Consider the following 26,913-nt stretch of genomic DNA (forward strand, 5'->3'; position numbering starts at 1 on the left):
AGAGAGAGAGAGAGAGAGAGAGAGAGAGAGAGAGAGACTCTAAGAACATATTACGTAAGAATTACCAATTGCCAGTCCTAGACACTAAGTGGTTATTGAGGTTAAGGTCATATATGTCCTTACATAAAGTCATATTATGTGTGAGAGAAAGAACTTGAACCCAGACCTTCTTTAATGGATTGTTAACCTTGTCACAATCTATTGCACTGTGCTTCCCAGTATCTTATTATCTTTGGTAAAATTAAACTTTTGTAGCTTTTATATGATTTACCAAAATTAATCCCATAATGATTTCTTTGATTGTAACCAATATGGATATCCTGTGACACTTGTGCCTGCATTTATCAGATATCTTGATGGTTTGGAGTGTTGGTTTTTGTTTGTTTTTAGAATGGGATTGAATTCATAATGACATGCTTTGGGGTCAATTACATTCATTTACTCTATCCGTTTATTATTTTCCTGTCCAATGTATGTTTTTCCTATATTAATATATTTTCTCATCTATGAAATAGATGGCAATGATTTAGGATATAAATCTATTCATTAACATTTGGATACTTTTGAACCTTTCCATTCCTTCTGTAGTAGAGTATATAAACACAAAGTTTCATAGATAGAAAGTGACTTAAAGACCATCTGGTCTGACTAATACCTACATAATAAACCAACCAACCAAACAAAACCCTATATTACTAATAAATTGTTACCCAGCCTTTGCTTAAAGATCTCCAGTTAGTTGTATACTACCTGCTTATTCTAGCCATTCTGATTTTGAATAGCTCTCATTAGGATTTTTTTTCCCTAATATGTCACCTCCAGAGCCTTTCCCCATCGTTCCTACTTCTACCCCCTAGGGCAAGTTGAACAGTTTGGATCCTTTTCCCACATGACAGCCCTTTTAATATTTGAATATATTTATCATACCCCATGCAAATTTTATTTATTTCATTTTCCAATCTATAAATCTCCCATTCCTACAAGTTATCCTTACATTGAATGAACCCAGGGTCCTTAAGCATTCTGATTGTATTCCTCTGAATGTTCTCTAGCTTATCATTGTCTTTCCTAATTTTCCATGACAAAAACTAAATACAGCACTCCAGATGTGATCTGAATTGCACAGAGTATAACATGGATATCACATCGTTAATCCTAGACGATCTTTTAATGTAGTCTAAGGTTGCATTTGCTTTCTTAGTTTGCCATGTTATACTGTTGACTCACACTGAGGTTCTAAGATCCACTTCAAAACCTCCAGATCTTTTTCATCCACAATAAGAATGAATAGTAGTTGTACCTATGATGTGTTCTAGGCACTTTAAAGAAAATAAAAACATTTATGTAGCACTTTATGATTTCCAAACATCTCATTTTATCCTCACAAAGGCCTTTGGAAATTTTTAAAAATTGTACTTATTTTATTGGTATAAGGCATTTCCATTGCAGAATCTTCCTCTATCACTTCAGACTATTAAGTATTCTGCAATTTAGAGTCTTGGAGAATTCCCTTAGTATCTGAGAAGTTGAGGAAATTGTTCAGGGACATACAGCTAGCATTTATCAAAGACAGACACTAATGCAGGTGATCCTGAGTGAAGGTAAACTCTTTACCCTCTACCCAATATTGCCTCTCTATTGCTATCGTTAACCTGAATTTTACAAATGAGTGAACAAAGACTAAAAGGATATTATATATTTCTTGCCCCAATTATGTTGCTTATAGATATCAGAAGTAGATTAGAACTCTCCTGATTCCAAATATATATGTATGTGTGTATATACACATACATATATAAATACAGTGTTCATAATGTATAATCCAATTCCGTATATTCTTTCTTTACTTTATCAAAGCTAGTTATCTTGTTAGACCATAGTAAATCCTTGATTAATTGGCATGCTTTGGGAATGTGTAGAGAGGTTCCTAGCTGTATTGAATTTTGTGTATTCAAATATTTATGAAATATTAGGTCAAACTTTATTAGTGAAAAATAATTTTATTTTCTCTAAAATTTATCCATCTAAAATTGCCTTAGATTTTATAGCAAAGTGAATACCCCTATAGCTTTCTTAGAGGAATACAGCTCTTTTACCACTTCAGGTCATCATTCTAAACATAGATTTTCATCGTATGAATTGTAAATCTAGGAATTACAAAACTTGGCTTACTGCACAACAATGAAAAAATAGAGCTTGGTAGTGTTTTGTTTTTGTATATATGCCATTTTGTAAGCTTTCCTTCTGATAATTTTGTTGTTTCTCCTAAAATGGAAAGTAAAGAAAAATACATCTTTTGAGATATAATTCTATTTGGAAAAAATAAGGGGCAGCTAGTTGGTACAGTGGATAGAGTGCCAGGACTGGAATCAGGAAGACTCCTCTTTATGAGTTAAATCTGACCTCAGAAATTTACTAGCTGTGTGACCCTGGGCAAGTAACTTAAAGCTATTTACCTCAGTTCCTCACCTGTAAGAAGAAGGAAAATGGAATACCACTCTAATATCCTTGCCAGGAGAACCCCAAATGAGGTCTGAGAGAGTCAGAAATTACTGAAAAATTACTTAACAGGAAAAATAAATAAAAGGTCTCTATATATAATAGAATCAATTTTCTAAAATATATAAATGAATTTTTACTTTGAGGATCAAAATGTAATAGTTCCTTTTGCTAATTTGTACATAGGATGAAATGCTGCTATTTTGAAATAATAATTGATAAAAAAAAAAACCCTAGATATCAGCCATGTTTTGGCTTGCTGAGCCATGTAATCAAAGCATAAAAAGAAATGTGTTTAACTTAAGCATTTGAAATATAATAATCTAAAACACTGCAAGACATTTTGATTGTAATTATATGTCGTTTTGTAGTTATACCTATATACATTCATAATCATTGCATTTAAAAGGTAATCATATGTATACTAGTTTTTCACAGATACACATAAAACTCTCCTAATGCCCTGGTTCTTTTTTCTTTCTTTCCTTTTTGTTTTGTCTTTAACTTCATTAAATAATACAACAACAGAAAAATAGTGTGTGGCCTAATCATACCACAAAGCAATTAGCCATTACATTTTACCAAAGTGCAAAATCCTGCATATTGGAATGATTAAATCTGTAAAATCAAGCAAATAAGTTATTTAGATTTAATGTATTAAAATTAAAAAGAGAGTATCAATTTGGAGTAGTAGACCAGCATAGGAGAGAGTTCTGAATGTTGAGTCAGGAAGACAAGTTCAAATGTTGCCTCCAACATTTAACTCCAAATAGCCACAAACAAACGATTGACCCCTCTGCCTATCTGAGCCTCAGATAACTCTTTAAGACTAAGCTACTAAATTACAGTTGCTAAAATCTGCTTCTAAGGGCAGCTGGGTGGCATAGTGAATAAAGAGCTGACCCTGGAGTCAGGAGAACCAAAGTGATTTACTAACTGTATGACCTTGGGCAAGTCACTTATCCCTGTTTGCCTCAGTTTCCTCATCTTTAAAGTGAACTGGAAAAGGAAATAGCAAGTCACTTCAGTACCTGTGCCAAGGAAACCCCAAGTGGGTCACAAAGAGTCAGACAAACTAATTGACTAAACAACAAAATCAAAATCTGCTTCAGCAGATGGAGTTCCCACACTGACAGATCCTCAACAAAAAGAATATAAATTTATCCTTTGAAACAATCACCTTTCAAAAAACTGTTTATTTCTAATACTTCTATAATTAATAACACTTGTCCTGAAATGAGTTATAATAAATGATATTGTTTCATGTGATTAGCCATTTAAGCCAATTTTATATTCACTTTTAGATTTACATATGCCAATGAAAGTATTTTCAGAAAGATAATGCTTCTTTGTAATTCTAAGTAACTCAAATAAGAGCAAAAAACATTAGCAGGGAAAGAGCATAATCGCAGCCAGAGTGCTGCCTCTCTTCTCTTATGTGTATATGTGTGGGTGTGTATGTACACATCAATAAGCCTTTTACTTTTTAAAATTTTATTTTTAAAATTTTTCAACATTTACTTCTATAAAATTTTGAATTCAAAATTTTTTTTTCCCACTCTCCACTTTTTTTTTAAATCAGTTGTCTTTAACATTGGTCATTCTTAGATTTTTTTCCAAGATATTTCTGAGGTTTATTAGAGAAAACTGGGTTTCTTTATGACTTTTTAAAATTAATTAAATTCTAGTTTTCAACATTCACTTCCATGAGATTATGAATTTTAAATTTTCTCCCCCTCTCCCTTCCCACCTGCCCAAGATGGCATACAATCTGATACAGGCTATACATCTATAATCATATTAAACATATTTCCACATAAGAAGAATTAGAACCAAAAGGAAAAGCCAAGAGAAAGAAGAAAAATGAAAAGAAAATAGTATAGTATCTGAATTCAGACTCCATAATTCTTTCTCTAGATGTGGATGACATTTTCCATCATGAGTATTTTGGGATTGTCTTAAATCCTTGTATTTCTGAGAGGAGTTAAATCTATCAAAGTTGATCATGACACAATGTTGCTGTTGCTAAGTACAACATTCTCCTGGCACTTCAGTTCACTCACCATCATTTCATGTAAGACTTTCCAGGTTTTTCTGAAGTCCACCTGCTCTTCCACATTGAGCTGTTTCAAATTTGCTTTGCTCATAGAGCACAGCACCTTCTCTGATGTGGTTATGCCGTGCTGAACTGTGCTGTGCCAGTGTCTCCCATGTCCCACAATCAATCTGAAAGTTTTTAAGAGAGACATTGAGAATGTCATTTTATCACTTCTTCTGACCACTATGTGAATGCTTGCCCTGTGTGAATTCTAGGAATATAAAGAAATTGTGATGATCTATTTGGGTTTATTTTATATCATGCAACTTTGCTAAAGTTGTTAATTATTTCAAATAGTATTTTAGGTGATTCTTTAGGATTCTCTAAGTATACCATCATATCATTTACAAAGAATGATTGCTTTGTGTCTTCATTGCCTGCTCTAATTCCTGAATTCCTGTAGTTTATCTTTCTTCTCTTATTGCTAAAGCTAACATTTCTAATTAAAAAATATTAAGTTTCAGGGCAGTGGATTAGACAGTGGACATATAAAACTAATATAATCTCTGCCCTCAAGGGGCTTACATTTTATTTCCATGGAACCAAAGAAATACTTTTGGAAGGCTAAGCTGAATCTTGTTCTAGTTCTCAAATGTATCCCAGAATATAAAGGACCCATGGAAACCCTTTTAACTTTCCTGACATAGTTCCAGAATTGACTTGTTTTCCTCAGTGGTGATGGTGATCATTCAAAGACAATTTTTTAAGGATCCATAGTTGAACTCCATACACACACACATACATATACATACATACACACATTCTATTTTTAAGGATGTAATTAAAGGATGACGATTCATTTGACTGTGTTGAATTTGACATTATGGTCCCATGAAATTACAATATACCTGTGAGTGAAGTTCACTTAAAATTTATATAGTAAAGATAATTGCAAACTTCCAATTAACAAAAATAAGCAGAAGAGTTAAAACCAAAACTGCTGTTACATTGCATTTAAAAGGAATGATGACATTCTTCAATGACGACTTGATACAATCCTGTTTCTTTATTCTTCGCAGTAAACTTTGCTTTTGTTTCTTAATACAACTCTGACCTCCAGTAGAAATAATAACAATAGCAGGGCGACTTTTTAACTGAATAAATATGATAGGAACATTTTAGAGGGAAGCAAATATGCAAGTAACCCAGCTGGGTTTTCTTTCCCCCAAAGAACAAAGTAGTTAATTTTTACCACTGAGAGGTATTAAACCAGTCATATAGTTATAACTGCAAACATTCTGGTCCGGAAATTCTAAGGATAATTAAAATAAACACAATGACTCGTGTTCTCCTCAATGTGTCATTTATTTACCAATGTCCTATTGGGAATGAAAGAAATTCAAAATTATTCTTATTTGGATATGACATTAAAATTATGTGAAACTACTTGTATTTTTAATGGTAGGGGAAAATAGTTTGAACTGATCTTTAGCCCAAACAAATTGGTTTATATAGTATATAATGATGTAGAATTATCTTTGTATGCATTCTAGATGTGGTTGTGAAGTAGATACAGATATAGGTATATTATACACACTATCCCTATGTATATGGAATAAAGTCAGAAAATCTCAATGTGATTAGAAGTAATTTAAATATAAAACATGTTATAACAATATAAGTTAAGTGTAGTCATTTAAAATTGTCTGTAATATTTACCCTAAAATGGTATCAGGGCAGCTAGATGACTCAGCAGATAGAGTGTCTGGAGTCACCTGATTTCAAATCCAGGTGCTTATTATCTTTGTGAGCACAGTCAAATTGTTTAACCTCCATTTGTCTTAGTTTCCTCATATGAAAATTGAGGGTAAAAATAGTCCCTACCTCCCACGGTTGTTGTGAGGATCAAATGAGATAAAATAAGTAAAAGCACTTAGCACAGTACCTAATTAAAAATGCAATAGAGAAATATTTAAGAAAATAAATAAAAATTCAATAATACCAAGATAATATTATATTTTAAAATAAGTCAATATGTGGCCTATTGTATGGTTATGTATGGCTCAGTGGCCCCCAGTTCAGCATGAGTTAGTTGCTATGGTGGAGTTTCAATATGAGTTTATTGCTAGTGTGGAAAATATAGAGGAAAAAAAAAACCCTCCACCATTTGTTGTTGATGTCTTTATTTGGGGGGAGGGAGGGAAACAAAAGACTAGAACTAATGGATATCCCAATAAGCTTCTCGTTTTGAAGTTACTCTTAGATTCTGTCCTTTAGAATTCTACAAATGAGCTTGAAAACATTTGTTAGCTTAATGCTTCCATGTGCAAAAAATATATATTGTATTAAGGGCAATATGTTTTTCCTTGGTATCTGTAACTGTTGATGGAGAGATTCCTTGAGTGCTCTGTATTAATAGGCATGAATTATATAGAATGATAAAATAAGGAGAGGAAAAATAGGACCCTGCCCAATTCTATTTTACTCTAGGGGGCAAGACTATGAAAAACAGCAAAATGGGGGGGACCTAACAGAGAGGAGGGAGAGAGAATAGGAGGAACATTATATTTTTGCTTCCCCTGAGTAAATATGCAATTTCCATGATTTCTTTTTAATGACTGCAGTCTGTGACTAGTAGGTACTGATTTATGAAAAGCCGTAAAAGATCAGGTGGAACTCCGCAGGACATCGTTTACAGCTGCATGGATTGAAACCCATCTAATTTGTCCAGTAAAAGTGTGAGCTCATGGCACACATCATCCAGCCCATAAATTTCCCAGTCAGACCACTGTCTGGGGGATGGTTCCAAAAAAATGCCTATCCATGCAGATGCTCAAAAAGCCCAGCATTCCCTTGGTGTATGTGAAGAGACATCACAGGTTCTTCACAGTGAGAGATGAATTCCTGTTCATTGATAAACTATCCAGATGTCCTCTCTGAAGAGGAACGGAACCAATTTTTGCTTGCAATCCTCAGAGAAACCCTGTGAGGAGAAAAATGATACTTTACAGTGCTGGTTAATCTGGGGTCACTTACATTAAAATTAAGTTCGTTCTTTTTGGTTCTTGGTGATGCTTTGATCCAAGTTATAAACATAAAAACTCTGTTGGGCCACTCTAATCCCTAATCTCTGTATCCTGTTCTATTTCAACTTTTTTATACTAATTTCCTCTAAGCTGTTGTTGAGACAAGCCTCCCCCTTTTCTACAAGTTAAGTTTACTTTGAAAGAATGAACTATGTTGAATTGGGAAGTTATGCACATTTAACTATAATGCATACTTCATAAATATTCTGAATAAATGTCCTGAAGTTTGACACTTCATAACACAAAACTGTAAACAAATCTTGCTGCTTTTCATGTGACAAACAGTAGGATCTAGCTAGATAAGTTTCTGCTTATCCACAACATATTGTATTCTGGGACACAGTGACCATTGTATCTCTAGATGATTTTTAAAACTTCTTGCTTTCCAGTTTTTACATCATTTTCTTAAATTTCCTACAATTGATTCAGTATTCCTTGCCTTGTTTTCTGACATGCTAATATAGTAATCACTATTTCTCTTACTTTTCCCAGACATTTTTATTTGGAATTACTGGAGGATTTTCTTCCCTCTGTGTCAACTATCCATATATTGTATATCCATATATTGTATATCCATTGATTTAGATCCAGAGTTTGGATATAACAGAAATTGAAATTTTTCCAATAAATTTCATTGATGGAAAAATATATGTGTATCTATTTCTCTACATGTATACATATATATGTGTGTATGTGTATACATATATCTATAAATATGCATTGTCTTCTAAAATTTTAAAACCCATAAAATGGTAAAGTATTAGACATTTTCTGAGGCAGAATATCAAAGATATGGCAATAGGACACGTGCTGGATTTGGGGCCAGAGAACATGCATCACGTTTACATCCTTTAATACCTTTGTAAACTTGGGTAAGACATCACCACTTGCAGGTTTGATTTCATTATTTAGAAAGGGAAAGGGCTGGACTAGATGCCCTTTAAGATCACATCTGGCTCTAAATCCATGATTTTATCAAAAGCAGATATTTAAGAAAAAAAAAAAGAATTTGCACAAAAAGATATGGCAGTTCTCTAATCTCTAAGTACTTTACACACAGTTCTTAAAATTAAATCTTTTGAGGTGATGAGTAATTAAAAATCTATGATATGACTTGGAAGGTTAGTCAGTATCAACTGATAAATTTAGAGGAAAAAAAAACCACAGTTTTGTTTTTGTGCTGACAAAGGGTTTTCTTGGAAAAGATACTTGAGTGGTATGTAATTTCCTTCTCCAGTGGATTAAGACAAAAAGAGATTAAGTTACTTGCCCAGAGTCACACAGTTGTCTGAGTTCAAATCTGAACTCAGATCTTCCTGACTCCAGTCCCAGCACATTGAAGCCACCTAGCTGCCTTGGTCACAAAGCTAGTAGGTGCCTGAAGTGAAATTTGAATGCAGGAAGAATCTTTTTGACTCCAACCCAGTCACTCTATTCACTGCACCACCTAATCGCCCCCCCCCAAAATCTACATGTAATTAAAATAAACTAACTTCATATTATTAGTTTTGAAATCAAATCTCCCTGATCTTCCCTGATCAAGCACTCTATCCACTATACCACCTCTTGACATATTCATTTATAAATTACATATCTGTAGCACTACACTAATATTGTGCAGTTTATAAAATATACTCCCAAAAGAAATTTTAAAATGAAAAATGAAATAAAAGATATTCTTAAATTCTATTTAATTATTCAAAGAGCGATATTTTGTGCTCACTAAAATAGTATCAACAATGTTTTATTTAGAGCAATCTGAGTCAATATGCTTCGTTAACTTTTGAAAATCTTAGTTTAACACTTTATGATGCATCAAAATGTGACAAACAAGTGAGGTCCCTGCCACCTACCCTCTTTGTATCGCATATGAGACATGAGACTTTTCAAAATAATGATGATGTAAAGGCATCAGTGTCAACCCATATATTAAATCTGAGTAAGGCTTAGTTCCTTTCTATTTCTAAAATTTTTATCTGGCATTTATAATTTTTTTTTTCTTTAAACTGATTTATGCACCATTGACAATCTTGTGACATCGCTTAATCTGGAACTCTTGGTTTCCTTTTACAAATTCTGGGGAATGATTGGAACCTAGATCTTATCACTGACAGATGAATAGCACAAGGTGTGTGGGACAGTACTCCATTTACTTAAGGAAGTGACCAGCTGATTGGAATTGTATACCAGAGTGAATGTTTGTTTGATGAGAATGAAGCTCTTTAATTTCAATGTCAGCTATCATCTGAAATATAGATTTAAGAACACAGTAGTAACCATCCTGTAAACTAACAGTAGCTCTTTCTGGATCTCAAACAATAAACATTTAATTATGCATCTACTATATGCCAAGTACTATGCTAAGGACTTTAATACACCCATAGATAACAAGGCAATCACAGTTATTTAAGTGACCTTTAGATTTTCTGTACCGTTTTAAAAATGTATTTGTTAATTGCACATATCCCAGATTCTTCTCTTATTTTTCACAGTTGGTTTTTCAGGGACATGTATTTTCTCGTGGGCCACCTTCCTATCTTTCTTGGATTTGGGGATGGAGTGGATGGAGCTGTGAGAATTTTGTTATCTTTTACAAGAGCATCTAAGTTTAGCATAAATCTAGTTATTCATTCAAATGATTCATATTTGGTTTCAGTGGCCCAAATTTGTAAATTTCTAAAAACCTCAGAAGAGTGTGACCAGAGTCTATCTTCACCTGTGTGTACTGTATGGCTGGCAACTTTAAATATCTCATCAGACATGACTAAATGTGCATCTTAATCTGTATACCCAGACTGTTAACATCTACTTTATTTAGTTTCATCTGTGGGAGTTCTAGAGAGACAATACCCTGAACTAAATGAACAGCCATAATTAACCAGGATGATAGATATCATACTTAAAATGTAATGATTCACAATCCACATCAAAATCTGTAAAATATATTTAGGACATGAAACCTCGCTATTATATATTTTTTCTTCTTCTTCAGAGCAAAACTATGAAAAGTTGCCTGCACGACACTGAAATCTCTCAGCCTCTGTGGTATTCCATTTTTATTTTCTTCCTTTTTAAGTATAATGATGTTCATTCTGGATAGAAATAATCTTTTTTTGGATTAATTTCCTCATCTGTAGGCTTCCTCCTGATTGTCATATTATTGGCCTGTCATTTTAAGTCTTTAACAAACTTAGGTCAAACTACTTTTTCACCCTTATTGCACATCATTCCCCTTTTCCAGTTCTTTTTTCAAGCCAATCTGGTTTCTTGACTGTTTCTTATATGTGACACTTTATCACTTATTACTTCCCTTATCAATTCCACTATCCCACTCTCCACAAAGGCTCTTCCAAACCTTTTCATTCCTCCCCAAACCTCCCATCCCCACTCATCCTCTTAGTTGAGGTCCTTAACTCCTATTTATAGAAAATATGAGGCCATTTGCCATAAGCTTCTACTTTTCCCCTTTTCCTCATCTCATATCACTCAGCTGCCTTCTGCCATTCCTTGTTCCTTTACCCCTCGAGTCCCCTGATCTATATCTTGCCACTGAACCCAAATGGCTCTAGAGGAGCGTAAGGCTGGTGACTTTGCACAGTTCTGCCTCACTTGAATACAATTCCCTTGTAAATCATGACTTTTCCTTCCTGATGTCACGGTTCTCTTGTAGAACTACGTCAGAGTACAACAATGACAACCTACCCCTGTCTCACATTAAGAGGTGGCATTATTCTTTACCAACCTAACCCTTCCACATGCAAAAGCAATCTCTTTACAACCCATCTTCTCCACCAGATTTCTCCCTCTGTCATTCCCCATTCCATCACTTTTCTTTGGTCTTTCCCTGTCTACTGGTTCTTTCTTAGTGCCTACCCGCATTCCCATGTCTCTCCCATCCTTGAAAAATCCTCATCTGATCCTTTAATCCCTGATAACGATCATCCTATATTTCTTCCACCTGTTAACTCCTTAAGAAAGACATGTGTAGTCAGTGCCTCCATTACCACTCATCTTACTTCTTTAGCATCCATAGTTTGGCTTCCAAGCTCATTTGACTGAAACTGCATTTTCAAAGGTTTACCAGTTATCTCTTAATTGACAAATCTGATGGTCTTTTCTCAATCCCCATCCTTGTTGACCTCTCTGTTGCTTTTCACATTTATTGATTAATCCCATCTCCTCCTGGATACACACTTCTTTATGTTTCCCTGATGCCAGATTTCCCACATCAAGGAGAAAACACTGCCAGGAGACAGGAAGAAACAATTTGTGTACTGTGGAAACACAATCAGGATAACACAAGTCCTAGCAGTTTCTACATTAAGGGATTGAAGGGCTTAGAGTATGATAGGAAGTCAAAGGAACTAGGAATAAAACCAAGAATTACAGGAAAACTGAGTATAATGATACAGGGAAAAATATGGTCACTCAATTAAATAGAGGACTTTCAGGCATTCTTCATAAAAAATCCCTGAGCTGAAGCAAGAGAAGCATGAGAAGGTAAACAGGAGAAAAGAAATCATAAGGAACGTATTAAAGTTGAACTATTTACATTCCTATGTGGAAAAATGAAAATTGTAACTCATAAAACATTTCTCAGTATGAGGATAGCTGAAGGGAATATATATATATATGTATGTGTGTATGTATGTACATAGGTATATGTATGTGTATGAGTGTATGTATAGGAGGATCTATGGGTATATATATATGTGTGTGTGTGTGTGTGAGTGTGGGTACTTGTATGTTCATGTATACATAGATAGAGGGCATAGGATGAGTTGAATATAAAGGGATGATATCTAATAAATAAAATTAAGAGGTAAAAGAGGAATCTATTGGGAGAAGGAGAAATAGATTAGGGTAAATTATCTCATATAAAAGAGGCAAGAGAAGACCGTTACAGTGGAGGGGAAGAGCAGGAAGGTGAAAGGGAATGGGACAACCTGATTCTCATTGAATTTGGCCTAAGGAGGGAATAACATACACACTCAATGAGGTATCTTACCCCACAGGATGATAGGGGCATGGGAGATAGGAGGGAGGATAGAGGGGAGGCCAGATTGGGAGAGAGGGTAGTTAGAGGTAAGCATTTTTGAAGGAGATTGTGTTCGAGGGAGAAGGTGGAGTGGGTAGGGGGCAGGATAGGATGGAGGGAAGTGTAATTGGTCTTTCACAATATAACTGCTATGGACGTGATTTGGGTAACTACTCATGTGCCATCTATATTGAATTGTTTGTCTTCTCACTGGGGTGGCTGAAGAAGGAAGAAGAGGAAAAAATAACTGGAACTCAAAGTTTTAAAAACAAATGTTTTAATTTTTTAATGCAGTTGGGAAATAGGGTACACAGGTAGTGGGGTATAGAGACCCATCTTGCCCTGCTAGAAAGTTAGGGGGTGAAGGGGGAGGATATAAGAAAGAACAGATTGGGGGGAGACGCATTCAGTAGACTTACTGTTTTGAGGTGGGGTTAGGGGAAAGATGGGAAGAGAAAAAAAATTGTAACTCAAAATCTTGTGGAGATGAATATTGAAAACTAAAAATATATATATTTAAACAGGAAAGTGATTTGTTTAGACTCAGTTGTTAGGAAGATTATTCTGGTAGCAGTGTGAAGAATAGATCCTATAGAGCAGAGACTGGAGATAGGGAATCTAGATTGTGGCAGTATGAATAAAGAGAAGGAAACATGGGAAATGTTACAGAAGCAGACTAAAAGGACTTTGATAATTGGTTGTGAATATGTACATGTTTAAATAGTCATGGATCACTGTTGAATATTTTAATACTTTGTATGTTTAAAGCTCGAGTTTTGTGTGCTATAAATGATTCATCTTTTCATTAACTAGCCTAGTTAACTAGAACACCCTAACCAACCTAGTTGTTCCATTATTTATTTTCCTCCCTTGGTCCCAAGTCATTTAATAAAATAAGGAATACTGTAATTCAGCTGTTTCATTGGCTACATAAGATAAGAGTAAATCTCAGCTTTTTCATTGTCAAACAAGAGATACAATAGTGATTTGGGTTATTAATTAGCATAGAATATAGAGAAGTGACAGTGAGCAAAGATGCACAGCAGCTAGACAGGAACAAAGGTGACACATAACTAGAGTTTTGCTGAAATTGCCATTCAGAGGAAAGAATACTACCAGGATGAAGTGATAATACAAGGTAAAGTAATAGTCTTTCTTATAGTAATATTTACATGGAATCAAGCCAGCCAAGCAGTACGGGAATGGATTCAGAAGAGTAATGTGCTGTTTTCATCATTGATTCAAAAAAAAAATTTTAATGCTTCCCCCAGAGACCTGGAATAATGGAATGAGCCCTAGAAGAAGATCTGTGTATGAATATTAGGTTTGCTACTTACAAGCTATTTGATCATGAACAAGTAGCTTCACTTCCTTATATGAAAAATGATAATAATAATATTACTGGAAAAAGAGGAAATTAGTCTATGGAATTTGTCTCCAAGTAAGAAAAACTTCAGTTCAAATATTTCCTCTGCCAATAAGGGTTGAATAACTGTAGACAAACTACATAACCTCTCAGTATCCCAAATAGCTCTCTAAGACCCTAAGAAGAATTGCTGATCTATATGAGAAGAGGGAATTTCCTTATCAGTGAGACCACACAACATTGAAATCACCGGTGTAGAAAAAATAAAGCAAAACTACTTTGTGCTACATATCACACATTGTTGCTGTAAGGATCAAATAAGATATTGCAGTTACAGAACTTTTTAGACAATACATTCTATAAAAATGGTCATAATAATGCTGATAGTAACAGCAGTAGGGAATTTTAGCTATAAAGCTTACATGGGGAAAGAACCCCCAGCTACACTCTAGTTCCATTTCTTAATTTAGAAGTAATAAAATTGGCAAAATTCTCCAGTCATGTGGATGAAGAAAAGGCATAGGTGTGAGAGAATATCAGTAATTTCTCATTGTATTTCACTGAAATATAATTTTCAAGACATCTGCATGATTGTACTTCTTTTTAATTTTTTTTTGTTTTGGTTTTAATCTAGGCCTGTGATTCCTTCCATGTGAGTAAACTTCCTGCTCTGAGAACTCCCTTCCCTCATTAAGATCAGCAACTATTCCATGATTTATATTGTTTGAGAATTATCTGGAACATGAGTAGGTTAAGTTATGAATCTCTTCATCACACATTTAGTATGTGTAAGAGGCAGAATTTGAACTCCTGTTTGGTATTCTAGGCTCTATGCACATTGCCTCACTTACTCATGGGATAGTACAAACAAATGACATGTTGAGTGGGATGGGGCAATTCATCTATGTCAGGCTCAGTTCAACAAGACCCATACATTTATTAGCCCCATTCTCGTTTCTATGGTGTGAAAGCAAGACACGAAAACATCCCTGAACTTGGCTTCACGTATCTGTGCCTAGTGTTGACCAGCTAAGTCCCCGAGCTCTGACTTGGTTGGTGATTGGGGTATGTGGGTGGATAAGCATATTGCTGAGAAATAATGGATATTGTTACATCCCTTGATAAATAAGAGCTTCCTATTAAGAGAATTTTGACTTGCCTTCTCCTCAGGAACATCTCAGTCCACCAAACTCATATACCAGTGTTCTCCTGGTAGGCAGACAATGATAGTTCTCTTTTTATCAGTTCTTTTGATTTGACTTATTACTAGAACTGTGGGTAGTCAAGAAGTTGGCATTATAACAACTTTGCTTTGATTTTGTGGTTCCATAATTCATTAATTGGGATAGCCACTCCAACACTGCAGATAACAACTCAAATAAATATTCATAAACATATTTATATATCTTATCCTGTGCAATTATTGTCCTTGTCCTCCCACAAACACACAAAAAATCTAATTTTTTCATGGGTACCAATGTATTACTTATTTGGACCCTCTGGCATCACTTCTCTTTGCCTACTAGGCCAGTCCCCTTCATTCTTTTTTAAATTTTTTTTAAATTAATGGGCAGCTTCTCTTATGCCATTTCTTGTATTTAAATACTCTTATACCTAAATCAGAATATCCATATAACACCAACTACTTTTGCCCACCATGCCCTTTGCGAAACCTTCATAGCCTATTGTGAAAATTCCCTAAAAAAAACAAAAACATAAAGTTATGTGGTTGGGGATAACATATGAACAAGGGACAGAATGTTGGACTTAGGGCCAAGAAGAACAGAGTTTGAAACCTTACTATGTTGTTTGGGGTAGGCTATTTAATCTCTTTGGGGTTCAGTTTCACTATTGGTAAAATGAAGAAGTTGGTCTAGATGGAATCCAAGGTCCTTTTAAGTCTGATGTCTTTGATCGTGTGAAGACTCTAGGCATAAATCACTTTAACTCAGTCCATCTCAATTTTCTTATTTACAAAATGGAAATATAACAATATCTACCTCACAGAGTTATTGTAAGGATCAGAAGAGATAATACATGTAACATCTTTATCAAGCCCTAAAATGCTTTAAAGATGTTATGATCATTTTTGTTGTTATTACATCTTGAGATCATTTCATTCTATGAAATTCTATAAAAAAATAGGCACCAGAAGGAATTTGTAAATTACATCACAGTGAGGAAGTGGCCTGACCATAAAAAACCCACCATGAAAGCCTGATTGTTTGTTGCTTTTTCATGTTTTCACCAAGTTGCCCTTTGTCAGTTTATGTATAGACCATTCTCACAAGGATTTTATAGAAATGGGAAAGGAGGCAAATGAGTTACTAGTTTTTAATTTTTTTGTAAAAAAACTAAAAAGATTTTGCTTTTATGTACATATTTTCATTCTTTAGAAATATTCTCCTCTAAATATCTTGAAAAGGTATCTCTAGATTCCTTTAGTTCATGTATTCAAGGATACAAGGTTTTCACTTAACATTATTTACATTTAAGCTTTCATTCCTTTTGTGGTATGATTTCTTAATGGAATTTGTGACACTATTGGTAGCAACACCAACCAGTCTGCACTGACTTTACATTCTCCTTTAAGTGCAGTCTGGAATGTTCAAACAACCCTTCAGAAAGCAAAGTGAATAATATCTACAAATGAACATTTAGTGGGCAAAATATAAAATGGGAAGAGGCCATATTTCCTAAACAACCAGACCAGTATTTGGGCTTTCTTGTCTACTCATATAAATATATTCTAAATTAGCATCATCTTTGCTAATGGTTAAACAAATTAAATTATAATGTAAGCACATTTATCTTGCTTTGGCAAAGCTTCAATGATTTAAAATGCAGGCGTGAGCTGAGTAGTCAGATTACTTAGACAAGATGATTACACAGTATTCCTCCAAGCTGCCAGCTTGAACAGATGAGGCCTAAGTGGCAGATAAATTCCACAAATGAGCAGCAAAGCCACATGGAGCCTAGAAGCCCTGCTGATGCTAATGTCAATTTTTAGACACAATGTGAGCCTTTTCTGACTCTTTATCTGTAGACTTCATGAGTTTCTTTTCTTCCAGGCCATCAAACCTGCTCTTGGACCAAAGCAGTGTTGACATCACTACCTTCCGCACACCGGGTGACTGGCTCAATGGTATCCGAACAGGACAGTGCAAGGACATCTTCACAGGCGTGGAATATAGTTCATGTGATACCATAGCCAAGATTTCCATGGAGTAAGGCACTGTCTTAATTTAAAAGATTCAGTAAAATTGGTGCTATGTTTTATAATAAGAGCATAGTGATTTTTTTTTCTTAATTTTTACAAAGCGGCACAGTGGACAGAGTATGGGACCTAGAATCATGAAGACCTGAGTTTTATTCCTAGTTGTGTGGCTCTGGATAAGATATTTGACTTTTCTCTGCCTCAGTTTACTCATTTACAAAATGGAAATAACAATCCCACCATCTTGAGTTTATTATGAGGGAAGAATGAGATATTTGGAAAATTATTTGTAGATCCAAAAGTGTTATATACCTATCATCATCATCATCATCATCATTAATGTCAGCATACACTATAACGTTGAGACGTTTTTACCCAGCCATTGAGCTGAGCTTAGGTTCTCTATTTATTACTACATATGTTTGGTTCATTTCACTTTTTCACAGCTAGTCCCAAATACTCTTTCTTCCCTCTTTGTACTTTAGAAAATAGACAAGGGCATACATACACACTTTTTTTTTTAAAGCAATTTGGGTTAAGTAACTTGCCCAAGGTTACAGGACCAGTTATTTTTTGTGTGGGTGTTAAGTATCTGAGGCCGGAACAGATCCCAGGTCATCACGACTCCTGGGCCAGGGCTCTTACTCACTGCGCCACCTGGCCGCCTGATATGTACACTCTTTATCTTATAACCATACCACTCAGTCAAGTTTTAAGAATACTATTTTGACTATGCTTCTGCTTATTTCAGTTATTCTCACAAAAGCTTCCTTCTACATTTGTGGATAATTGAAAATTGCTCATATAGCATCCCCAAATCTATTTTAATTTTATTCTCTGGTCTTTTTTAACATGACAGTATTTATTTTGGAGTGTTTTCCCCAAGATGTCCTAGACTAAGAAGGAAAAACACCCCAGATATTAAGGCAATTTCCATTTTAGATGTTCACAACTAATGGGTACACATTCTATATAACTATCAAGAATATATGTTTATTAAAAAGCTATTTTCTGATGCTGTATATGCAAATTCATATGTTTGAGAAGATATGGAGTCAGGAGTAAGGAGGACCTGAGTTAGGTTCCAGCCTCAGACACTTAACACCCACACACCCACACAAAAAAGCTAGCCGTGTAACCTTGGGCAGGTTACTTAACCCCAATTGCCCTCAAAAAAAAAAAAAAAAAAAGGAAACTTACCCTAAAAAAAAAAAGGGAGGCGGCTAGGTGGTACAGTGAATAAAGTAACCGCCCTGGAGTCAGGAGGACCTGAGTTCAAATCTGGCCTCAGACACTTAACACAAATCTAGCTGTGTGACCTTGGGCAAATCACTTAACCACAACTGCGCTCCAAAAAGAAAAAAAAATGCTTGGAAAATAAGATATATTTGAAAAATGCAATATGGTCTTTGCCCTCAATTGTTATGCTGTCTAGGAGTGCCAGTCCCAACTCATGAAAGGTTAGACCATCCATTATGGCTTAAAGTCAGAAAGGTTTAGTGCTTCTAGCTCTGACATTTACTGGAAATGGAAATTTGGGCATATTCTTCCTGAGCCTTAGTTTGTATAACATATGCAAAATATAGGCATTAATAATGCCTACTAAATAGGAATCCTAAAAGGGTCAATTGAGATAATCTGTGTGAAATCATATTTTAAAATGAAAAGTGGTATTATTATAGAAATGAATTATCAGGTGATATAGGATAATAAGTTTCATAATTAAAATTGCTTCAACAAGCTTGCTCCAATTCTATGCCTAATAAGAATAGCTTACTAATATAATTGCTATGAACAGTTTCAGTGGTTAACTATTCCAGAGGACTCATACTTACCTATCACTCCTGATAGAGAAATAATGGACTCAGAGTACAGAAATAAAATGGCAATATTTGGAGAAATTGTAAATGAAAAACTTTACCTGGCCCATACCCAGTTGACAGCCAAAAGATTATTTTCTTGGAATTAAAGTTTTACGAATTTGTTAAATAGATTGCTTATTTTAAGGTGTCAAGTCAAGTGACAGTTTCTCTTAAACCCCTATCCATTCTTGCACCTCCAATATAGTACTGGAAAAGACAAAACCTGAGTGTGATTTGCTTAACATAGAATTTATCCCTAATGTAGTCTAAGCCATCACTATTCAAAACTCAACTAAACAAAAAGAGAAAGGCTCCATTTTTTATTCTTGGTGTAATGTTCCCTTTGTCAAAATCCAGTACATTTTCTCTCCTTTCCTATAATTGTCATTACTTTCATAATACATAGCTTATGCATTTTAAACTAAGAAAACCTTTCCAAAGGGGTGGCAGGGATATCCAGAAACATTCTGATTTGGTCTCTGATTTGTGCCTCTTATTCCTATTATATTTATGTGATAAAGTAGGATTAATCCTGTGACTAACTCAAATTGTCCTGAAGGATACATTCAAGATTTTTGATTTAGAGCTTTGGTTTCTGAAACTTTGCATGACTATTTCATGTATACTCTTAAGTTTTGTCTCTCTGTATTTCTTTTCTTGCCATGCACCATGAATTTAGCATTTAGTATTGACTCATACTTTCATTGGACTTAATGTCAGTCAGACCTACAGCAAACGAAACTTTGCAAACGTCTTCATTGATTCACAAAATGCCCTACTCATATATTCTGCCATAATACCTTTCTTAAAGGCATTTCAGTGGTTGTTTATAAAGTATTTGACCCCGCGTGTCTGAAGAATTTGATTTTAAACATTTGCCTCAAAAAGATGTTTCTTTCAGACTTCCATCACTATGTTTGGCTTTCACCATTTGCACTGTTATATTAAATACCAAGGGGGAAGTGTAAAATCTTCTTTAATAAAGAAAAAAAATCCCGCTCAAATAGATAATTGTAGAAAAAGGTGGGACCAAAATGACAGATAAGAGGCAGAAAGTTACATTAGCTCTCCCCAATTTCTGTCAGAAACATTAAATCAAACCTCTAAACAGATTCTGAGGCAACAGAACATACAAAAAGACAGAGTGAAACAATTTTCCAGCTTAGGATAGCTCTCAAGAACTTCAAGAAAGGATCTATCCCACTCAGACAAAAGAGGAGAGCTATTCCATGTAGCTGGTGTCCAGGTAAGCCAACGGCCGGTTCTTAGCCACAGCATAAATTGGCAGTGGCACCGCATGCCAGCTATAAGGCCTTCAGCCCCAGCACAAAAGGCCCACTCAGGAATCCCTAGTATAATGTGCCCCATGAGGCCAGGCCACAAGCGTAGTAGGAATTCTGCCAGCACCTGAGGCCACAGAGCAGAAAGCCAGTGAGCAGGTCTCTGACCCCCAGCACAAGTAGCTTGGGAAAAGAAGCTTACCTCATGAGCAGAGATCATATTTAAAAGTCATGAAATAGACTTAAAATGAGTTAAAAGCTGAAAAAAATCCCTGATCATTGAAAGTTACTATGGTAACAGGGAAGATAAAAACACAAAACCAGATGAGGAAAACAATGTCAAAATGCCTACATGGAAAGACTCAAAGGGGAGATCTCAATAAGGACTTTAAAAAGTCACATAAGAGATGGAGAAGAAAAACTGGGGAAATAAATGAGAGATATGCAAGAGAGAGTTAACAGTTTGGAAAAGGAAGGATAAAGATTTACTGAAGAAAACAATTCCTTAGAATATACAGTGGGCCAAATTGGGGGGAAATTTAAAAAATTGACCAGGTGCTAGGGTATACAAATTTCATAATCAAATGCAGTAAGGCAGAAATGTTAAAAGCATCCTTTTCAGATCATGATGCAATTAAAATTACATGTAATAAAAGACCATGTAAAAGTACACTAAAAATTAATTGAAAATGAAGTAATTGAATCCTAAAGGATGAGTGGGTCAAATAACAAATCATAGAAACAATATTTTTTATCAAAGAAAATGACAATAATGAAACAAAATACCTAAACTTATGGGATGCAGTGCAAATGGTTCTTGGGGGAAATTTTATATCTCTAAATGCTTACATGAATAAAATAGAGAAAGAGAAGATTAATGAATTAGGCATGCAACTGAAAAAGCTAGAAAGGCGACAAAGTAGAGATCCCTTGTTAAATACTATATTAGAAATTCTGAAAATCAGAGGAGAGATTAATAGAAATGAAAGCAAGAAAACTATTGAACAATATTGAACAATTGAAAATAGATAAACTGTAGGTAATTCAATTAAAAATAATTTTATGTGGATTAAAAATAATTTTATGGGAAAAAACAATAAGATAAACCTTAGATAATTTGATTAAAAAAAGGAAAACCAAATTACCAATACCAAAAATGAAAAGGGTGAATTAGCCATCAAAGAAGAGGGAATTAAACAATAATTAGTAGCTATTTTGCCCAACTGTATGCCTATGACTTTGACAATCTTAGTGAAATGAGTGAATATTTACAATAATAAAAATTGCCCAGATTAACAGAAGAGGAAATAAAATACTTTATGTAACCCTATTTCAGAAAAAAAAAGAAATTGAAAAAGCCATCAATGAACTCCCTAAGAAATCATCTCCATGTACAAGTGACCAAACAATGAAAAACAATTCATTCCAATACTATATAAATTATTTGGGAAAATAGATGAAGAAGGAGTTCTATGAAATTCTTTTTATGATACAAATCTGATGCTGATACCTAACCAGGAAGAGTCAAAACAGAAAAAGAAAATTATAGACCAATTTCCCTAATGAATATAGATGCAAAAAAAAAAAAATAAATACAATATTGCCAAAGTGATTACAGCAAATTACCATGAGTATATCACCAGGTGTGATTTATACCAGAAATGCTGGGCTGGTTCAATATTAAGAAAACTATCGGGATAATTGCCCAAATTAGCAACCAAATTGACAGAATCCTGTGGTTATCTCAATAGAAGCTGAAACAAAACCTTTTTTTTTTAACTAAATACAGCATTATTTCTATTAAAAACACTATAGAGCATAGTAATAAATGGAGTCTTCCTTAAAATGATCATTAAAATGTATTGAAAATTACCAACAAGCATTATATGTAATGGGCATAAGGTAGAAGTATTTTCATTAAGATCAGAGGTGAAAAAAGGATGTCCATTGCCACCTCTGTTATTCAGTATTGTACTAGAAATGTTAGCTTTAGCTATTATTTAGCAAAAAGTGAAGAAAAAATGAATTGAAGAAATTAGAATAGCCAATGAGGAAACAAAGCTATCACTCATTTAAAATGGTGTGATGGGATACCTGGAGAATTCTAGAGAATCAACTAAAAAAGTCCTTCAAATTATTAACAACTCTAGCAAAGTTGCAAGATATAAAATAAACTCATATATATCATCATCATTTCCGTATATTACTAACAAAACCCAATAAAAGAGAAATTCCATTTTAAATAACAGGAAATGGGGTGGGGGTGGCTAGGTAGTGCAGTGAATAGAGTACCAGCCCTGGAGTCAGAAGAACCTGATTTCAAATCCAGCCTCAGACACTTAACACTTACTAGCTGTGTAACCTTGAGCAAGTCATTTAACCCCACTTGCCCTGCCTTCCCCCCTCCAAAAAGCAAAAACAAAAAACAAACAAACAAAATAAAAACCTGGGAATTTACCTGACAAGATAAACCAAGGAAGTATTAAATGACTACAATTACTAAATGCTTTTCACACAAAGTCAGATCTAAGTAATTGAGACAATATCAGTTACTCATGGATAGGCCCAGCTAATATAATAAAAATGACAGTTACTTAAATTAATTTACTTAATTCAGTGTCATACCAATCAAACTACCAAAAATATTTTTAAAGACAAAAGAATAATGTCAAAATCATCAATAATATCAAGGGAATCATTTAACAAAAATGCAAGGGAAGGTGGCTTGTCTGTATCAGATCTTAAATTGTATTGTAAATCAGCAATCATCAAAACTACGTGATAGTGGCTAAGAAATCAAGTGGTGGATCAGTGGAGTAGGTTATGTATTCAAGAGACAATAGTAAATGACTATAGTAATTTACTGTTTGATAAACCTGAACACCCCAGCTTCTGGGATAAACATTCATTATTTGACAAAAACTTCAGGGAAAGATGTAAAATAGTTTCATGGAAAGAAGGGGTAGACTAACATCTTACACTGTATGCCAAGATAAGGTCAAAATGTGTACATGATTTAGACTTAAAAGGTGATACGATAATTAAATTAGGTGAGCAAGGAATAAGATCTATGGAGAAAAGAACAATGTATGACCAAACAAGATATGGAGAAGATTATAAAATGCAAAGTGGATAATGTTGATTACATTAAATTACAAAGGTTTTGCGCTACAATGCCAATGCAACCAAGATAAGACGGGAAGCAGACAGCTGGGAAACAATATTTATAGCTAGTATCTCTGATAAAGGCCTCATTTCTAAATTTTATAGAGAACTTAGTCAAATCAAAGGATTAGAACAGGCAGTTTTCAGAGAAAGAAATTAAAGTATCTATAGTCATGAAAAAATGCTTGAAATTGCTTTTGGTTAGAGAAATGCAAATTATAACAACTCTGAGTTACCACCTTACACCTATCAGATTGACTAATATGATGAAAATGTAAAATGATAAGTGTTGTAGAAGATGTGGGAAAATTGAATACTAATTCAGTATTGTGAATCAGTTGTGAACTGATCCAACCATTCTGGAGAGCAATTTGGAACTATACCCAAAGTGCTATAAAACTGTGCATACTCTTTGATCCAGCAATAGCACTATCCCAAAGAGATCATACACATGGGAAAAAGACCCACATGTACAAAAACATTTATAGTATCTCTTTTTCTAATGGATGTCCAAGAATTGGAAATTGAGGGGGTGCCCATCAATTGGACAATGGCTGAACTAGTTGTGTTACATGAATATATGGGATACTATTATGCCATAAGAAATGATGAGCAAGTTGATTTCATAAAAACCTGTAAGGATTTACATGAACTGATGCTGAGCAAAGTTAGCAGAACCAGGAGAATGTTGTACAAAATAACAGTAACACTGTATGATGACCACCTTTCATAGACTTAGCTCTTCTCAGCAATCCAATGATCTAAGATAATTCCCAGACTCATGATGGAAAATAATATCCCGAGAAAGAACTATCGTATCTGAATGCAGATCAAAGGATACTATTTTCTCTTGTTTTTTTTTTCTTTCAAACAATTTTCCCCTTTGTTTTAATTCATCTTTTACAATATCACTAATGTGGAAATATGTTTTACCAGATTATACATGTATAACCTATGTTAGTTTGCTTTTTGTCTTGGGAAGGGGAGAGGAGAGAAAGAAAGGGAGAAATATTGGAAAAATCCAAATCTAATAAAAATGAATGCTGGAAACTACATTCATGTGTAATTTGAAAAATATGAAGTATTAATAAGTTAGGAGAAAAAAAGAAATCCAGAAAAATAGAGTAAAGGGAAAATCTAGTTACTTATCATGGGAACTAGAGAACTCTAATCATAAATAGGGAAATGAGAAGCATAAGCAAAAAAAATTATGCATGAAATGGGTACTTCTTTGAAGGGAAATAATAAAGAAGTGCTAGACTTCTAGAGGAATGTAGTGCTATACATTTAACTTTTAAAATAAATTGTTTAGAAGAAGGCATACAGATTACAGCTTACAAAGTTACCCATGAAACTAAATTATTCTAGATAGCACTGTGACAAGACTAAAGAAAACTAAAGTATAAACTCTAAAAACCATAAATATTCAACTTTATCTGGGACTCTTAGAAAAGTGAAATCAAAACTAAACAGAGTATAAGAAGGAGACTGATTCAGACAGTGACATGAAAGATCAAACGCATTTTATAGTTATGTCTCTTATAACTCTTAAGATAAATTCCAGTTTAGAAGTAATCAGTGTGGTACAGAGAAAAGAGTACAGGGTCTAGATTCAGAGGTCTTGAGTAAGATTTGAATTGCTTTGACGGCTTACTGCTTGTGTGAACTTGGACAAGTTAGTTGATGTTCATATTCTTCACAGATATATAACAGTAGGATACCACTAGAACAAAACAAAACAAAAACCAATCAATGCTAAACATGGCCAAGAACATTATTTCAGATAAATTACATATATAGCACTTTAAGGAATATGAAGCATTTGACACATTTTAGATGATTTGATCTAAGATAATAAACATTTTTTCCTACATTCTAATGTACAAAATCCCCCAACTCCAGTGATTGTAATTAACAATATGCTCTGCACTCTGATACCTTTATCAGGTGAAAAAGGTATACTCAAACTTTTTTGATTGAGTTACAAATTCAGTTAATCAACCATGGTGCATATTAAGCTGACCAAGTTCTTTAAAAAGGTGGAAGTTTTATTATTATTAACAATTGAGTAAAATCGGATGACACTACACAGGAAATATATTTGGATTAGTTAAAATAATTGGCCTTTAGGTGTATTACAGAAGGGATTCCAGCAGAAAGTAGCCAAAGTAGGAGTACTCTGAGGATCTTTACACATGTACCAGAAAGCAGAAAGTGGAGTACAATGCTTCTCTTCTCTACATTAACTATGCCATTGGAGATGCTGAACCATGAACAAATAATGTATCTGGCTGGAAGATCAAAGGGACAAAACTAGACATACCAAAGAAAAACAGCTTCAAGGAAGGTGACCTCTTTCTCAGTGGGGAATTATGGATTGTAAATCCAGTTATGGATTTTACAATGACAGTGACTGACCCTTGGAGCCCATCAGAGAACTATGCCTCAAGGGAAGTTTATGAGGATTATGTAAAGGGAGGAAGTGTTTAACCTTTTGGTCAAATCAAATTAGTCCTTTCTAAATTTCTCCCTAAGCACTTTCTCTGCAATACCCCTCATTTAGGGGAGGAGGGCAATGTCTTATAACATCTATTCTTGCTTGTGCCTCTTGAGTAATATTGCTTTACAAAAATTGATAGCAACTAATTGGTTGGTACTGGAGAAATGTTAACTGTTTAATTAACATGGGGAGCACACAAGATGGTATCTCATGAGCAATGATACTAATTTCTTAGGGCCAATGCCTCAGAATTATCCCTAGAATCTAAATGGAAGAAGTAGTACTTTCCTTCAGGGGACCCTGCCCACCAGTGTAATTGAGAGTTGAAACATTAGTGAAGAGTGGGTGTTATATATTGTTGTGTTAAAGAAACATGTTGTTTCTTTACCTGAAACAGGAGAGATTGGTTGTGAACTAATAAATCTTCAATGATAGTCATTGGCTAAATATGCAAGTCAAAATGGGCTTAGATGAGTTTGTGAATTAATAATATGTTATCAAGAAAATCTCTGGAATTTAATATGGAAACTATGTCTCTTTGTAAAAACATTCCTTCCTTAGTACTGTTGACTTAAATGAATAGCTAGTTATACTAGTTATACTGACCGTCAAACTGTCTTACTCAGATGGAATTATTTGGGTAATGTAAACATTAATAAAGTATGGTATTTGATCAAACACAGAACACATCAGTTCATTCAAGTATTTTTGTGAGCACAAATTTAATTAGTCATATAAACTATTTGAGTTATGATTTCCAAGACACCTAACCATGCTCAAAGTTTAACTAAAGATGACATGGTAACTGGAACTATACCAGAGATGTCACCTATGGGTATAGAGTCATACGTTAATGAACTAT

The 26,913-nt window shown here is 34.3% G+C and overlaps 1 protein-coding gene across 2 annotated transcripts in view; it reads left to right on the plus strand.

Annotated features, from left to right (window-relative positions):
* The window catches only part of EPHA3 (EPH receptor A3), a 531,109-nt gene that overhangs the window by 500,760 nt on the left and 3,436 nt on the right, over positions 1-26,913 (plus strand). For both annotated transcript variants that reach the window (XM_069093930.1, XM_069093929.1), the window contains exon 16: positions 17,099-17,254. In XM_069093930.1, coding sequence (XP_068950031.1) covers positions 17,099-17,254 — 156 coding nt within the window. The remainder of the gene's footprint in view (positions 1-17,098; positions 17,255-26,913) is intronic.

The sequence above is a fragment of the Petaurus breviceps genome, unplaced genomic scaffold (genome assembly GCF_028583685.1).
Source record: "Petaurus breviceps papuanus isolate PSGF00001 unplaced genomic scaffold, PetGlider_PUasm1.0 213, whole genome shotgun sequence".
Classification (NCBI taxonomy): domain Eukaryota; kingdom Metazoa; phylum Chordata; class Mammalia; order Diprotodontia; family Petauridae; genus Petaurus; species Petaurus breviceps.